Source organism: Echiichthys vipera (assembly GCF_963691815.1).
Source record: "Echiichthys vipera genome assembly, chromosome: 20".
Classification (NCBI taxonomy): Eukaryota; Metazoa; Chordata; class Actinopteri; order Perciformes; family Trachinidae; genus Echiichthys; species Echiichthys vipera.
Window position 1 is genome coordinate 24,463,406 of NC_139845.1, and position 18,885 is coordinate 24,482,290.

General features: G+C 37.8%; 2 protein-coding genes across 3 annotated transcripts; both read right to left on the minus strand.

Annotated features, from left to right (window-relative positions):
- Positions 1-627: 627 nt before the first annotated feature.
- LOC310962642 (beta-2-microglobulin-like) lies at positions 628-7,460 on the minus strand. 2 transcript variants are annotated; one of them, XM_083935154.1, is made up of 4 exons: positions 7,285-7,460; positions 4,178-4,450; positions 1,713-1,750; positions 628-1,605 (listed from the first exon to the last, which is right to left on the minus strand). In XM_083935154.1, exons 1-3 carry the CDS (start codon positions 7,349-7,351, stop codon positions 1,737-1,739), a joined length of 354 nt encoding a protein of 117 aa, XP_083791280.1. In that variant the 5' UTR covers positions 7,352-7,460; the 3' UTR covers positions 628-1,605; positions 1,713-1,736. The 2 variants fall into 2 exon arrangements, with proteins under 2 accessions (XP_083791280.1, XP_083791279.1); XM_083935153.1 differs by lacking the exons at positions 628-1,605; positions 1,713-1,750 and adding an exon at positions 1,773-3,450.
- Positions 7,461-9,464: 2,004 nt separating this feature from the next.
- On the minus strand, positions 9,465-17,026 carry LOC310962996 (beta-2-microglobulin-like). Its single transcript, XM_083935625.1, has 4 exons — positions 16,886-17,026; positions 12,561-12,833; positions 12,071-12,104; positions 9,465-9,968 (listed from the first exon to the last, which is right to left on the minus strand). The coding sequence occupies exons 1-3, from the start codon at positions 16,947-16,949 to the stop codon at positions 12,091-12,093; spliced, it is 351 nt and encodes a 116-aa protein (XP_083791751.1). The 5' UTR covers positions 16,950-17,026; the 3' UTR covers positions 9,465-9,968; positions 12,071-12,090.
- Positions 17,027-18,885: the final 1,859 nt, after the last annotated feature.

Sequence of the window (18,885 nt, forward strand, 5' to 3'; positions counted from 1 at the left end):
TGAATCGTCCGTGTCTTTTAATTCCATATGTTTGGCCATGGGATAATTCACATTCCTTGTTGGAATGGCAAATCTTTGTTCTCTACAATTTGTTTATCTATATTTTAGTAACATTTAGAGTATATGTATAAATATACAGTATATATATTCTTTCTTTCTGTTTTACTTAAAATTCACACCATTATTCACTATGCTGCTGTGTTATCTACGAACACATCTTTACATTGTGTATTTTCCTTGTACTGTATGTGTGATTCTGTCGGGAGCGTACCAATGTGCCCCTGGTCCTGTGTTCCCCGCTTTGTATGTGACCGGGGAACATCGGACATTTTTGGGGAAAAAGGCACTTCCCATACATAGGACCCGGGAACATCCTCCTTCTGTTGGCCCAAGACAAATGTTCTGCTCTGTGGGACAACAAAGTTGAGCTGAACTTTGAAATTCAGGTGATGTGGATTTCCCCTTCATCACTCCCATTGGAATCCTCTTCTAAGAAGGGATTTCCCATGAACAGGAGGCATGACTGGACTCTTGCGTGCATCTCATTTAACAGCCACTGCCACAGCCCCCTTCTTTCCAAACCCTGCTGTGAAACGTATATGAACTCAAGGAGCTGAACAGGGGAGGGTCATCAACATTTTTATTACCCATCCATATTGTATAAAATATAGTTACAGAGTCAATCTGAGCCTAATATGTCAGCGTGAGATCTATTAGTGTATACTTAAACAACAAGTGCTCAAGTTTTGGAGTCATTCTACACAATACACCGGAAAATAAAACGACCAATCCTCTCTTTATAAGATACAAGATAATTAAAAAAACATTTAATTTACATTTAAATGAATGAGAACAGATATGATGAAAGTCTTCAGCAGATCAAGCATCAAACACACAGAATGCAAACATTCACATCTCCAAACATCAGTGGAAATTGCTTCCTTAAAGCAACACAATCATGTGAATTTTGAATCAAATGATGCCTTTCCATGATGGTCAAACACACACAGCAGAGTTCTAGGTGTAATTCCGGTCCAAAATCATCCCATGGTCCTTTTCAGCACCAACATACCTAACAACGAAGCACTAATGGGCTCCTTCCTTTGGGATTGACTTTGGTAATCCACTTGAATGGACTTTACTACGAGAGGAGCTGGTACAGGGGCCAGTAGGTAAGTCTTTAAAACACTCTTTAAATAAACTCCAGGTTCACTAACTATGTTGTTGGTGCTTTGTTTTCTGTGTTGGGACTCTTCTCATGCTACTGCAGAGGTTTGCTGTTATTCTGAGCAGTATTAGTGGTTAAAAAGATGTTTGAATGCCTTCACCGTGCTGCCCCGAGCTGATCACTGTTAGCCACGTACGGCTGTTAGTGACTCTACCAGATTTCTCCGTTAATAGTTGATGAAGGAAAAAAAAAAATTGTCTCAATGGCTTATTTGATGTGTGTAAGTGCCGAAAAAGACCATGGGATGATGTTGCGCCGGAATAACACTTAAAGAGCAATCATTGCTCTCATCTACTGATGCTGAAACTTTCAGAATGAAACCCACGATTATAGAAAAATCATTCCAATCTTCTTCTTCTTCCTGAGACGGAGCACAGCTGTGGTTATGAAAGAAGGGATAAAAACGACATCACTCAGACAAGAACTGCACAAATTACTTGTTTACTGAATTGAAAATGACACTGAGAATGAATATTGTACACACCTGGAGCAAGGCAGAGCAAGGCGCTCACATATCTGTTTCTGTAGAGAGAAACAAACACACGTTGAGAAAGTGTTTACACGCTGCAAGTGTGAGGTGGTCCAAAGATTTTCAGAACTCAACATCTGAAATGCTCTTCTCCCACAGCAACAGAAATATTAGTCTAGGACACAAATGCTGTACTTGTGATATTCTAGAGGGCTAGCTGATTTGGTGCTTTATAGATACACACACACACACACACACATATATATATAGATATATATATATAGATATATATATAGATATCTATCTATATATATCTATATATATATATATCTATATATCTATCTATATATATATATATATATATACTGTATATATTGAGTTGTGGATCTTAGAACTTGGTTGTTTACAGTTTACCAACACAGAATGTCAATCCGATGATTATTATTTTTTTGGCATTCATGCTTTTACTTTATTTAAACTGTATTGTATTTAAAGAACTGTTTGCTTGGGCGCCTGGTGGCTCAGCTGCAGACAGGCGCCCCTATACAGAGGCTAAAAGTCCTCGCTGCAGTGGCGGATGCGCGTCACCCCCGCTCTCGCTCCCCATTTCCTGTCAAGCTTAATCTGTACTAAACAAAGGCTGTATAAAGGGCTTTAACCCTGTGTTGTAAAATGTTTAACTAAAATGAACCTTGTTGACAGTCAGGAGAGACAGGAAATGTGTGGCAGAGAGCAGCAGAGGATGACAGCCCCGACTGAACCCTGTGGTTAAATGTTCCTGTAAATCACTAACAGGGTTTTTCCATCGGCACTTCAGGCCGGGCCTAACCATGCTGCTATCATTTGCGTTTCCATAATTAGTTTAAGCATGCTGAACCGCACCATGCCACACCTGAGATGGACCACCTCCGGAGTAGAGCCAAAGCACTGGCCCACAGCCAGTTTTGTTCTTTTGTTCCAGTGAACACAGACCGTATTGGCCTAAATATAAGACGACCCTCCTTCTTTAAGGAGCTGTTGGATGACTCTGCTGCGTTTATCACCATTATCTTAAAACTGGCATCGTAACTCCTCAGCTGTCAGATAACTTGGCCACCTTTTGAGACACTTGTTTCAGGACAATTACTGCCTCTCCATGTTTCAGACCCTTGTCTGTGTAAGCTGGTTGTCGCTGTTAGCCAACATTAGATGTCACTGTCAACAATGTCGCTGTAAACTGTGTTGTGATTGATGGCTCGTCATAAAAGGAACTCTTTTTACGGATGTTTGGCGCCATCTGTTGTTGTGACTGTATACTGACATGTAACACTCACACTGTGACTCAGTGACTGTGTCTATAGAAGCACTTACTTCTGAAAATAAGGGCACACTCACACTGTCCATTCGTATCGGGCCCCTCATTTGGGGGGATTGTCTCCCCTCCCTCTTCCCCCACAGCCCAGGCCCGTTTGTACTCACATTACTTGAAATGATGTGGGCAGCGGCTCAAATGCATATTGCTTATACATTCAGCCCTCGGATATTTAGTTTTGTCTGTTTGTGAATATTTTCATCTGACCAAATCTGCAGTAAACACTCCACCTTGTACGTGACGTTCGGCAGCATCTTTTTAAATGTCTGTCGAGGGGAACACACGCATATGAAGTAGACTCACGCTCGTGCACGTGTGCAGGCTTGTGGGTTTACATGTCAATCCGTGCTTCACAAAAGCCCGCCTCTCTCAACCAGGCTGTGGCCAGCAAGTGGGCCATACCTGGGCGCGTGGTACAAGGCAAAGCAAGTTTATTTGTGTAGCACAATTCAACAATAAGGCAATTCAAAGTGCTTCACATAAAACATTAAGAGCATTGGGAGAAATAACACATAAAACGGATAAAAGGACATTTTAAACATATATAAAAGATTTAAATCGCATAAAAGTGGTAATGATAATGGTTACAGTTACAGAAGTTACAGTGCAGTTTACTGAAAAGCAGCGGCAAATGCTCGATTGGCCCTCAAAGAATTGATGCGATCCCCTGATCTTGGAATTAGCTACTGGTGCCCATCCCTAGTGTACAGTATATGAGGAGGGGTTACGGGTTAGGGTTATATAACCTGTGTGAAGTCATGAAAACGATCATTAGTAGTGGCAGTAGTAGTAGTTATGCTGTAATCAATTGAATAAACCTAATTACTAATAGTCAGAACATGGACCTACTGGGGGAGACATGTATTTATTGATTTTATTATATTTAAGATATACTGATATCATTTCATATGGTTATGTGCTTATGTAGCTGTATACGATATTTCTGATTTGTTTTTATTTTAGTCAACTATATAGTATAGTTATGTATTTGCAAAGTGTTGAGTATGTTGTGTGGTGTTTAGTAATAATGTGTAAATAATTCCTTGTCTTTTAACTTCTTATACCTACAATGTAAAGCTGTAATAAAACGTGGTAGACAGTAGACAGAGGAGGACACACAGACACATACCCCAGATGTATACTCTGGGCATCCCCATGTGAGTCACACTGCAGGCGTACTCCTCTCCGTTGTTGGGAATGAAGCGCACATGTTTGGTGATGTGGTAGTCCCACTTCTCCCCGAAGGCCAGGTCAGTCTGCTTGGCACCGGGCATCTCTTTCCCATCCTTGAGCAGCTTAATGGTGATCTCCGGAGGGTGGAAGTTGCTCACATGACAAATCAAGATGTTGTCTTTCCCGATCTCTCCTGGTTCACGACTGTACACCTGAACCATGGCTGAAGCTACCAAGGAACAGATGTTAGTCATGTGATAGGCCTGCACAGATGACCTGATGGAAACCTAAAGATATGAGCTGGCACACACTACAGGATTCCACTCACTTACATGCTCTATATTTGAAATTCTACATGCTGACATTTTTTCTCTGCTAGGCTTTTAAACTAATGTACGGCTGTCACGTGTTAATGACATACAGGCTATGGAACAACTTATGGTGTGGCCCGTTCACTGCTTGTTTACAGACGACAGAGCGCTGTCCAAGACATTAACTGGACATTAACTGGACCTTTAAACTCAGTATTTTGACAAAAAGCCTATGAATGTTCTCATTTGTCCAGGTCCTTGTTATCCCCAAAGCAATTTCAGTCAAAAGCAACTGGACTTGGTTATTTGTCAGTATTTTGACACACTAATATTACATTTACTTATTAACTAGACCTGTAAACACTAATATTACATTTACTTATTAACTAGACCTGTAAACACTAATATTACATTTACTTATTAACTAGACCTGTAAACACTAATATAACATTTACTTATTAACTGGACCTGTAAACACTAATATTACATTTACTTATTAACTAGACCTGTAAACACTAATATTACATTTACTTATTAACTGGACCAGTAAACACTAATATTACATTTACTTATTAACTAGACCTGTAAACACTAATATTACATTTACTTATTAACTAGACCTGTAAACACTAATATTACATTTACTTATTAACTAGACCTGTAAACACTAATATTACATTTACTTATTAACTAGACCTGTAAACACTAATATTACATTTACTTATTAACTAGACCTGTAAACACTAATATTACATTTACTTATTAACTGGACCAGTAAACGCTTATATTACATTTACTTATTAACTAGACCTGTAAACACTAATATTACATTTACTTATTAACTAGACCTGTAAACACTAATATTACATTTACTTATTAACAAGACCTGTAAACACTAATATTACATTTACTTATTAACTAGACCTGTAAACACTAATATTACATGTACTTATTAACTAGACCTGTAAACACTAATATTACATTTACTTATTAACTGGACCTGTAAACACTAATATTACATTTACTTATTAACTAGACCTGTAAACACTAATATTACATTTACTTATTAACAAGACCTGTAAACACTAATATTACATTTACTTATTAACTAGACCTGTAAACACTAATATTACATGTACTTATTAACTAGACCTGTAAACACTAATATTACATTTACTTATTAACTGGACCTGTAAACACTAATATTACATTTACTTATTAACTGGACCTGTAAACACTAATATTACATTTACTTATTAACTAGACCTGTAAACACTAATATTACATTTACTTATTAACTGGACCTGTAAACACTAATATTACATTTACTTATTAACTAGACCTGTAAACACTAATATTACATTTACTTATTAACTGGACCTGTAAACACTAATATTACATTTACTTATTAACTAGACCTGTAAACATTAATATTACATTTACTTATTAACAAGACCTGTAAACACTAATATTACATTTACTTATTAACTAGACCTGTAAACACTAATATTACATTTACTTATTAACTAGACCTGTAAACACTAATATTACATTTACTTATTAACTGGACCTGTAAACACTAATATTACATTTACTTATTAACTGGACCTGTAAACACTAATATTACATTTACTTATTAACTAGACCTGTAAACACTGATATTACATTTACTTATTAACTAGACCTGTAAACAATAATATTACATTTACTTATTAACTAGACCTGTAAACACTAATATTACATTTACTTATTAACTAGACCTGTAAACACTAATATTACATTTACTTATTAACTAGACCTGTAAACACTAATATTACATTTACTTATTAACTGGACCTGTAAACACTAATATTACATTTACTTATTAACTGGACCAGTAAACACTAATATTACATTTACTTATTAACTAGACCTGTAAACACTAATATTACATTTACTTATTAACTAGACCTGTAAACACTAATATTACATTTACTTATTAACTAGACCTGTAAACACTAATATTACATTTACTTATTAACTAGACCTGTAAACACTAATATTACATTTACTTATTAACTGGACCTGTAAACACTAATATTACATTTACTTATTAACTAGACCTGTAAACACTAATATTACATTTACTTATTAACTAGACCTGTAAACACTAATATTACATTTACTTATTAACTGGACCTGTAAACACTAATATTACATTTACTTATTAACTGGACCTGTAAACACTAATATTACATTTACTTATTAACTAGACCTGTAAACACTAATATTACATTTACTTATTAACTAGACCTGTAAACACTAATATTACATTTACTTATTAACTGGACCTGTAAACACTAATATTACATTTACTTATTAACTGGACCTGTAAACACTAATATTACATTTACTTATTAACTGGACCTGTAAACACTAATATTACATTTACTTATTAACTAGACCTGTAAACACTAATATTACATTTACTTATTAACTGGACCTGTAAACACTAATATTACATTTACTTATTAACTGGACCTGTAAACACTAATATTACATGTACTTATTAACTGGACCTTTAAACACTGATATGACATTTCTCAAAGTGGTTCCTTTCTCGTTAGAGTACCTAAGTTCTTCCTTAGGCCGTGTCTTCACAGGTAGAGTGGACGTAGACAGTAGACGACAGTGGCACAGGCTCTTGTAGTGACACAGCGCCATTTGTAAATATATTGGCACAAACACTTGCAGGTTACCGGGAGTGACTTACAATTTTTGGCGAACGAAGTGGAGAGGCAGAGCATACCAACCACGACTGCGACGACACATGTCCTCATGGTTCCACCTTCCGTTGACCTCTGCAAAAGTTATGATACGGACTTTCTGTCCACATACAACTGCCTGCGACTCAAAGCGAAAGTAGAAATGGATCCGGGAGTGCCGTGCGACGCTGTTAGCCCCGCCCACTGAAACCACGTTCAGCCAATCGGCTTACAAAAGTGCATCCGGAAGGATATCTCCACCAATAGAATAATCAGGATGGTGTCTCTAGGCAGAACTGGCTTCGACATGTTGCTTTGTGTGGCGCAGTTTCATTAGAACTCTCCATGTTTGTTTGAGCTACCTCTGAGGGGCTCAAACGTTTCCACTGTCGAGCTCCCCGTGATGGTAAAAAAAGGAAACATTAATTACTAAGTGTATATAACGCTAAGAAAATACTTGTGTAATTTAGAATAACTTTAGCATTTCTAGTCATATAAGGAAGAACTAAAGTACTCTGAAAAGAAAGTAACCACTTTGAGAAATGTGATATTAGTGTTAGAATAGAATATTAGTGTTTAAAGGTCCAGTTAATGTCTTGGACAGCGCTCTGTTGTCTGTGAAAACAAGCAGTGATGGGGCCACACCATAGGTTGTTCCATAGCCCATATGTTATTAACACGCGACAGCAGTACATTAGTTTAAAAGCCTAGCAGAGAAAAAGTGTCAGAATGTAGAATTTCAAATATAGAGCATGTAAGTGAGTGGAATCCTGTAGTGTGTGCCAGCTCACATCTTTAGGTTTCCATCAGGTCATCTGTGCAGGCCTATCACATGACTAACATCTGTTCCTTGGTTGCTTCAGCCATGGTTCAGGTGTACAGTCGTGAACCAGGAGAGATCGGGAAAGCCAACATCTTGATTTGTCATGTGAGCAACTTTTACCCTCCAGAAATCACCATTAAGCAGCTCAATATCAGCCTATTACGTTGTCATGGTAATGAGTTATGTGAAGATAGTAAGCACAGGTAAAATGATTGGTTTGAAAGCATTGACATGTCACTTCTGATGCTACCTCTTCATACAGTGTGACTGTGGCTGAACACAGTCAACAATAACTGATCTTATGATGAGGAATAAACCTTCCTGTCTGTAGCAGAATACTGTATTTGAACACTGGTCTCAGTGGTGGGACTTGAAAGCCTGATATTTTCTGAAGTGGCACCTGTGGTAACTGTGGATATAATGTTCTATCACCTTAGCTGTGCTTGTTTCTACTATTCTGCTGCGTTAACTGCCATAATATATAAGTCATATTCACATTACTATAGATATTATTATAGTTACTGTTACTTTTTGGATGCTTGCATCTTTGGATCTGTCTGTCTGTCTTTGTCTCTCTCTGTCCATCTGTCTGTCTTTTTTCTCTCTCCGCCCATCTGTCTGTCTCTGTGTCTGTCTTTGTCTCTCTGTCCACCTGTCTGTTTGTCTCATTCTGTCCATCTGTCTGTCCTTTCTCTCTCTTTCCATCTGTCTGTCTTTGTGTCTGTGTCCATCCGTCTGTCTTTGTGTCTCTCTGTCCACCTATCTGTCTTTGTCTCTCTCTGCGTCCATCTGTCTGTCTTTGTCTCTCTGGCCATCTGTCTGTCTTTTCTCTCTCCTTTTCTTCCTCCCCAAGCGGTGCAGACAGATGTCCGTCCTCCATAGAGCTGAGTCTGTTCCACGTTCCTGTCTGTTAGAGGGAGTGTTTTCATTGCCAGTGTGCTCAAGGTTGCTGTTGCTGCTCATGGGGGAATTGTTGGGTCTCTCTAAATCATAAATAAGTCATAGAGTGTGGTCTTTACCTACTCCATATGTAAAGTGTCCTGAGATAACTTTACGTTATGAATTGGCACTGTTAATAAAATTGAATTAACATATAGTATATAAACATCATGTGACAACTCTATATGTGGAATAGTAGTTTTCTATTGACTTTAACTGAGTGTGTGATCTCATATGGATCAGCATTGCATGCCCATCATATATAAAATGCAGGTCAAATGTAGCTCAGGTGGAGCTAAACCAGAGGTACAATTATTTAAATGTCTGCACATTACGTTAGTGACTTCTTTGTCCACCTGAAACAGTTTTCTATCTCATAAAGCCTCAAAGATAACATATGGATGTATGTGAAAGAAGACATCAAGGGATTTCCAAGAGGCATTTATTTATTAGGAGGCATTAACACATTTCTTAAATAACCAATTTAAATGACAGAACACACTTATAGCTGGTCCAGAAAGAACACCCCGTTCATCAATTATTACACCCACCAATTAACATGTCATTGCCTCATCGGTACAGAAAGAGTTGAGGTTTTTTTTCAAACGCTTGTGCACAGACACATATTCATACGTATATGCTAAACAGCCAAACATTATATGACTTATTTTAAACACACACTTCAGTATCAAAGGTTAGAAAACAAGTTGAAAGTAAGCAACACACTGCTAAATTACAAATGACTAAATGCCCCGCAACCCATGCATTCTCTCACACTAAAATGAAAAATTCCTCTTGCTATGATATTGATATTTATGTATTGTGAAAGTCAAAGTGAGAAAGTCTGAAGATAATGTGTTCCTGTCGATTGGAGTTTGGAGAGTGAAGAATAAATGCTGCTGTCGCCGGGCCAAAACATCTGGCACGACCCTGGGCAGAGAAAAAGACATCACAGAATCATGCCCCTGAGCCGTTTACGTTTAATCAAACCCCTCTCAATTACATTTAGAGTTTTGGATTCTGTATTGTAGCAGAATAGTGATTAAAGAAATACACAAAAAGGAATTCTTACCCGACAAATTGTACTATATATATAGAAAGATATCTCCAACTTTGACTGTACAAGTCTAAACTAAATTCAAGATATCTTTAAATACTCTAAAGTGTAAGTGACTGTTTTAATATTCAATAGCTAGACTGGATATGTACTGCAGATATCCATAATTCCATTCTGCCTCGTAGAAAACCACCTAATTATTCCTCGGACAAATGATGTAACTTTGATTTATGTATGTGGCTTTCAGTTTCATACATGCACATTAACATTTTTTATATCCAGAATTCACATATCTGCATTACAATTCCTACAAGGCGGGAAAAAAAACACTTCAGATATGTAGAATCCAAGGGAACTAGTCATAATCTTATTTTCAAATATCATTATATTCATTCTGGATATGAAAAATGCATTTGAGGTTATGTGAAACTGAAATGTGAATGGGAACAGTGACATCATGTGTCCGAGGAAGAATGACGGTGCCCGTATCTGAAATGTTCTTTTTGACTTGCAAGATTTGAATTACTGATAATATCTGCAAAATAAAATACCCAGTTTACCTATTAAATATTAAAGCTAGAGCTGGCAACTTTCTGCAGAAAAAATAATTTTTCATGTACATACAATTTCTGAAACTTGATCCACTGCCCCTGACCGACAACCAATCAGAGCAAGTTGAGTCTCTGGTGCAGTGTCACCGCCTGCTCTAAACTCTGATCAGAGTGTGAAACTAGAATTAAATTTAAATTTATTAATTCAATTTAATCCTGATTCAGATTTGATCAGTGCGGCCTTGTTTCACACTTTGATCAGAGCTACAGATCGTTGGCCTCATTGTGCTGTCAGGATACAGTGACAGTCTCAGCGATATGAAAAAAACAAGCCCCGCCCACAGCCACTTCCTGGTTGATCCAATCAGGAAGTGCCAAAAACTGCAGTTCTCTGAGTGTCCACTAGGAGCAGTTTGCACAATAGAGCAGTTTCTCATTGACCCCCATGTTAAACCTGTTTAAGGCCTGGGACAAAAAACATTCTAGTCTGTAAGTTTAGGTCATATCTTCATGACAACACTGAGGGGATGAATTTTTTTTGTACCAGTATAGTTTTTATTTTATTGGAGGTTAAAGTTTATGAATAATCAGGTGACAGCCTGCCTCTGGCCCTCACTTCTCCTCGGAGGCTAATTGTCAGGATTAGCATCATTAGCATGCTAACTCCGTTATCTCGACCTGGACTGCGGTCATTCCTTTGGTGGTGTTTCCATAAGTGACAAGATGATTGGCTCTTCGATCAACTGTACAAACAGATGGTTTAGGAACACACTGTGTTAACGTTAGCTCTGTTATGCTAATTCAATAGCCGCAGTTGCACCATGACTTACAGTACAGCCTGCTATCAATGATACATACACTAGATGCTAATCTGGAGCAGCAGGAGGATTTGGGCAGTGAGGGTCAGTGATTTACGGTCTATGAGCATGGGACTGTGATGAATATCGGTTTAAATCATAGATCATAAACTCTGGCTGCACTGGACTCTGGGAGCCGGTGTAATCTCTACTAGAGACACGAAAAAAAGAAAAGAAAAAAGACTCATGTTCCCTCCCGGTGCCGGAAAAAATGTCTCTCAAATCTCAACATTGTATCCCACTCCTGTTTATCTAGTAGCCTTCTGTTAGCCTAGCTCCCGGGCGGTGGTGCTAATGTTGCTAATTCTGTAAAAATCTCCCTCCCCAAGATGTCACATACAGGCCCTTTTTTGGTAAAAGGAAATGAGGAGGAGTCAAAGTCTGACAAGATGGCGGCTCCCAGAGGCAAAATATGATTGGATCAAGTTGAGAAAACGGACCTTGATGGAGAGACTACGTCCATTTTTTATACAGTTTATGAAAAAAACATATTTTACAGAAGGTGGTCAACTAAAGCAACAAATAGTGTAAACTAGAGTGGTGGAGGAGCTAAAGATGTGAACTCACCTTTAAGGGCCTCTGTTGAGTTACATGTTTGGCTCTGAAAAAAAGTTCATATTATTATAAAACAGACTGGTACAGCAACATTTCCTCACAGCACTGAATCTGTTCTCTGTTTCCATTAACATACTTTAAACCGCATTTTATTTCATTTTGTCTCATGTATTGAGTATATCAAAGGCAAATGACTCGATACACCATGTCTGTTACTGTAATGTCAACGTGCAAATCAATCTAATAATAAATAAACAAGACATTTTATCCCCGTCCAAGGTATGGGGCCTCTGAATGTTTTGGAGTTTATTGCTACCACATACACACACACACACACACGAAAAAATGATTGAAGAGAATTAAACAGAATGTAATTCCTCTTTCAGATTCAATTTGCATCACTTGATAAAGCCCTTTCTCTCCACATAAATACTTTCATATATGTATTTGATAAACTACTCACTCTACAAACTTCTACAAACAAAGAAACAAAGAAACTCACCCCAGGCATACTCTTTAACGTCCGCCCCATGGGTGACCTTGCAGCTGTACTTGTTGCCCTCCATGGGTGTGAAGGCCACATGCTTGGTCAGATGGAAGTGCCAGTCCCGTTTGAAGGCCAGGTCAGTCTGCTGTGCATTCGGGAGTTCCACTCCATCCTCCATGACCTGGATGGTGATGTCAGGGGGGTGGAAGTCAGTCACATGGCAGATCAGGGTGTTGTCCTTCCCAAACTCTCCGGGACCATGGCTGTACAACTGAACCTTGGGTGGAGCTGGAGGCAACATGGAGAAGGAAATTATAGCCGGATGTGTCAAACTTGTTCAAGTTCATTACTCAAGTAGAAGTACAGACACTAGGGTTTAAAAAAGACTTCTGTAGAAGTAGAAGTATAGATACTAGGGTTTAAAAAGACTTCTGTAGAGGTAGAAGTATCAACTCAAGCTTTTTACTCAAGTAAAAGTAATAGATTACTGGTTTCAAAACTACTTAAAGTATAAAAGTAAAAGTAATGTAAGGGGGGGAAATGCCATTAAGGACAAATGCTTGGGCCACACCACAGGGGCCTAAAGTGCACCAGCCCCACCTCCCTTCTAAAGGCCATAATGACTAATGTGTTCTATTAAAATGTTAATGCTGACGTTGCTGAGTTTTTTAAAGCCATTAGCTCGTTGGTTTGGGTGTGCAGAGCTTGTAACGCATTCAAAGGAGATTTTTTTTGTGTCCGATCATTTCAAAAAATTCTCCAAGGTACGGCCAGGGATGGAGAAGGTTGGCTGGTTCCTGGCTACAAACCTCTCTACTGGGGCTTGGTTGGGAAGTTTCTGCCGCGCTCATCATCATATAGGCTCCATATTGTACGTCTGCTATTTCCTGTACGTCATTTGTGTCATGTGCAGATGGATGTGGATCAGAATGGTATATGTTTAATCCTCAGGTTTTTGTGTGTGTGTTTTTTAACGATGACAAGCAGCAATGAGTAATGAGTAGGGATGGGTATCGTTAAGATTTTAACAATACTACTACTTTTACCGATCCAGTACTTTAACGGTACTGGTTATCGGTTCTTTTTAGAGAAAAAAAAGTAAAAAAAAGAAGAAGAAAGAATTGAATGAGCAACTGCTTTATTGTTCTTGTACCTTATAATGTACTAAAGAAACTGTACTGTAATAAACATTTTTGAAAGCCAAACAATAGGCACAGTTTTGAAGAAATATCAGTATGTCATAAGTCAGCAGCCATGTTTACATCTATCACAACATGAAATAAACAGTGGTAACATGGGCATGCCATTATCACTCCTGTGTTATTTAATGGGCTTCTCTGACCATACACGGCTGTGCAGAACCAGCATAATGGAGATGTTTTGAAAGGCTGCTCGTGTTCCTTTCCATGCAAAACCTTTGTTGCACCTTGTAGCATTACTACTTGCATCAGTTTTGGTGAAATAAAGCTTCACTTTAGACCGCTTAGTTCTCTCCACCGTCTCTCTAGTGCCGTGTGTGAGAGAGACAGACAGACAGACAAGCGGTGAGTGAGTGAGACCCCGGCCCGCCCCCTGCACAGGAGCATGGGGCTCTGACACAGAGTCTGTTCAGGAGGATTGCGAGGACTGTTAAGCAGAAAGGATAAGTCTGACGTTATTACGGTATTTCAAAATCTTGCCCTGGACCAGGTTTCAGTACCCATCCTTAGTAACAAGGCTATTTTTAAAATGTAAGGAGTAGAAAGTACAGATAATTATGTGAACATGTAACGAGGAGAAGTCAAGTATTTGTACTTTATTACTTGACACCTCTGATTATAGCAGACTGCCACTTTACAAATGACTCTCTCTACTACTGTACATGAATTCCCTCTGACAGATACAACGCTCCCTTACTGCTCACAGGGATCACTGAATGCTTTCATGTGTATGAATTATGGCCGTCACCATCTCCACCACAGCCAGATCAGTATATAGATCAGATGATATGAAGGGCAGATCACAGACATATCTCTTCAGTGTACGTATATGTTTTAAAATATGAAACTTTTTACAGGACATATAATGCAGAAAATAAATATTTGGGGTGATTTACAAATGGTGACGTTGAGCAATTTATTTGATTTATTCTTTAATAAAATGGTCAGTAATTGACTTATACTGAACATAATGTATATTTAGCCATTTATTTTTTACTTTTATTTATTTGATTTATTCTTTAATAAAATGGTCAGTAATTGACTTATGCTGGTCATGTTCATTTAGACATTTATTTTATTATTTACTTTTATTTCTTTTTTAATACAATGGGCAGTAAATGACTTATACTGAACACAATGTTTATTTAGACATTTATTTTATTATTTACTTTTATTTCTTTTTTAATACAATGGGCAGTAATTGACTTATACTGAACCTGATGTTTAGCCATTTATTTAATGATATATATTCTTTAGTTTCCTCAGCGTTCAGATCTAGAATTGGTTGACTATGTACTACATTGTATGAACAATAATAATGTGAAATATTCTTTGGTAAAGTTCTTTATTAATTAGAAAACCTTTGCAGAGTCATATCAGTGCAAAATCCACATAGAAAAGATGTCCCTCTAAAGTCAGCATCAGTGTCACAGGTCCCACTTTGGCCCGGGCCGAGTCTCCTCAGCCTCCCCTCGTCACACTGTGAGACTCTGTGACAGCAGCAGTTCTGCAGGCTGGTGAGGGAACATTTACAGTGCAGCCACATGAGCCAAAGAAAACCAGAGTGAGCGTTCTGTCGATAGGGACTCAAACAATAAAGCAATGGAAAGAATGCCACAGTCTTTGTCTCAGCTGACATGGGAACGCATTGGCTTCCAAACTAGAAAAGCAAGATGGAATTGTTTTGCATTATATCTGATTAGAGACACGTTGAACTATCTGGAAACATTTTGGCTGATCTCAGGCCCTCAGATAATAATAATAATAATAATAATAATAACAATCCTTATGGGTGCAGCGTGAAAGGGTGCGACTGTTGAGATAACTTCACTGTAACTGGGAATGATCCAGATTTACAACTATTATGACTTTTTAATAATAAAATTAAATGAATTCCATACATTTTCTTTGATCGTACCGACTTTTCTTCCTAATTAAGTTGAACAGTTGAACACTTTGAGAGCGCGACAAATAGATTCACATCACGAAACATGGGGAAAAACATTCACTTTTATGCTCAACCTGCTTTACCTCTTAACTCCTCCAGACTAATTGTTCCTCATTATTTAAAAATCATACTGTATATTTTCTCTTTTCTTTTTAAATCATACTGTATATTCTTCTATTTTTTGAAGTCATACTGTTTATTTTTCTCTATTTTATGAAGTCTTACTGTTTATTTTTTTAATATATTCTATTCAATAAAAGGAGCTTTTGCTTTCACTTCATTTCTGCTTTCTGTGAATAATTCACATCACTGGAATTATAGCCTTTATTTGTTTTGGACGATGAGAAACTACAAACTAATAAAGTGGAACATGACTAAAGGGACATAGTAAATTATTAAAACAGTAAAAAAAGAAAAGAAAACAATAACTATATTACTTTTTTTCAAACAAGTATAAGCAGAGAGAGTTTATGGCTTTACATGGCTTGTAAAATAATGACAGAAATCATTTTGCGGCTGACAGATAATGTAGAAGTTCCCACTTTGACGTGGTAAAATGCAGCACATTTACAAGAAAAGTGCATTTTTCTGTAGTAAGTGATAGAGAAAAGTGTGATCTGTGATTCAAGACACTTGTTCTAAATATTAGACACGTTCTAAAGGAAACCAGAGGAAGTGATGGACGGGGTCTGAACCCTGCTCTGAACAGGACCGACCCTGTGCCAGTGGGGGGTGCTGCTCAGCACATTTGAGATTACAGGAAAACGAAAGTTAACTAGCATGGTTTAGGGGAATTCCACCACCAACATGTCTGCCATGGTTTTCTATCATATGTGAATACATTGACTGTCTTAGGTGACTTCAGCCTCTGGGAGATTCTAACAGACCAGGAGCGAATGGTAATAATTCAATTCAATTCAATTTTATTTACAGTGCTAATTCACAACCAAAGTTATCTCAGGACACTTTACAGAGTAGGTAAAGACAACACTCTATGACTTATTAATAATAATAATAATAATAATAATAATAATAATAATAAAAGGCCTACATTTCTCCAGCTTATATTCTGTATCAAACACAGCCTGATCCATCTGCGTTGTTTACAGAGGCCATTTTACTTGCTCTTCACTTTCCGGCAGCCTATTCTTCAGTAAAATAGTTCGGTTACAGCATCCAAACATAGTACTCACAGTGGTGGGTGGCCTCTGTGACAGAGACAGCCACCAGGACAGTCAGACACCAAGCCAGCAGCATGTTGGATCACTTTTTCTCTTGTAGTTTTTCAGAAGCTGGGATAACAGAGAGGGCATGCGTCTCCTTTCTCCACAGAGCTGAACTAAAGTGAAAGCACACAGCAGAGCACACTAATCAAGAGCCCTAAGACTGCCCACTGCACAGCACCAGCCTATCATTCATTTATCACACTGTTACCAGGTAAAGTATGGCCAAACAGGTTTGGATCACTGTGGATGGGGAGTGTTTGTGGAAACTCCCTGAAGACCCATTCACCACAGTCACGGGCACAAACACACACCAATGTAATGATTAAGGATCGTTCTCACACCTTTTTTTCTAGTTTTCGTTTCTAATCATCTGCTCTTTCTTACCGTATTACTTCTCTCACTTTCTTTACCGTTGTCCTATCTTTCCATCCTCCATTTTTGAAATATCTTGATGCCTTCCCCTGTCTCTCTCCCCCTTCCTTCCTGTAATCCAGGGGTCCTAAAGTTCTCCAGACAAAGGGAGGACCCCTATTACAAATATGCTATTAAATTGAGTTGCAAGTTAAAATGGGCCTAACAGCTAGGCTGGCATAAAGCCTATACACACAGCTTTTTATGATATTTAAGATATTACAATGATCATTATCAACATGTCCATATACATACATGTTTAACATGCATCTGGAAGCAGGGGTGGACTGGGACAAAAATTCAGCCCTGGCATTTACTGTCCAGACCAGCCCACTACATTATCAGCCGACATCTCACAGCATCTTCTCTCATGCATACGACCAGACGAGCTGTTGGACCTGGGCATTCGGGGCTCTAGCCCCGGATCTCTGTGCCATCATCAAATAAAAACATAATGATGATGAAAATAGCCCAGTATATTAGACTTTTGTGTGGTTGCATTAGCAGCAGACTGACCTGATCACTTCAGAATCAAACTTAAAGCAGACTGACTTGATAACTTCAGAATCAAACTTAAAGCAGACTGACCTGATAACTTCAGAATCCAACTTAAAGCAGACTGACTTGATAACTTCAGAATCAAACTTAAAGCAGACTGACTTGATCACTTCAGAATCAAACTTAAAGCAGACTGACTTGATAACCTCAGAATCAAACTTAAAGCAGACTGACTTGATCACTTCAGAATCAAACTTAAAGCAGACTGACTTGATAACTTCAGAATCAAACTTAAAGCAGACTGACTTGATAACTTTAGAATCAAACTTAAAGCAGACTGACTTGATAACTTCAGAATCAAACATAAAGCAGACTGACTTGATCACTTCAGAATCAAACCTAAAGCAGACTGACTTGATAACTTTAGAATCAAACTTAAAGCAGACTGACTTGATAACTTTAGAATCAAACTTAAAGCAGACTGACTTGATAACTTTAGAATCAGACTTAAAGCAGACTGACTTGATAACTTCAGAATCAAACTTAAAGCAGACTGACTTGATAACTTCAGAATCAAACTTAAAGCAGTCTGAGTGATGGTGTTTCAGTTTAACAGTGACCCTGTTAACTGGAGAATTTCAGCTGAGTGCCTCTGCTGTTGCAGATGATGAAAACAGGATTATGTTTTTAAGAGAGATACTCATAGACTGTACACAAAGGAGATCTGTTTCACTCCACCAGGGTGACGTGGCTGGTGGAGCACCGGCTTAATCTCTTAACTTTCATTTATTTTCCTACAACAGCATGACTACAAATATCCTAAAAAAGTTCTGCTTTTTGAAGTGGTGAATAAAATTCTATGGACACGTGTTTACACAAGCAGGTTTCAAAGACAAATAGATTTGTTTAGAAAATGAATTAGACACAGACAGATATTATAAAAATTAATGTAACAACAAGCAACATATAAACCCCACCGACACATTGACTCAGACAAAACTATAAAGACTCAGGTAGGTGACGTTATGTTTGACATTGTAATGTAAAACTAAACAGGC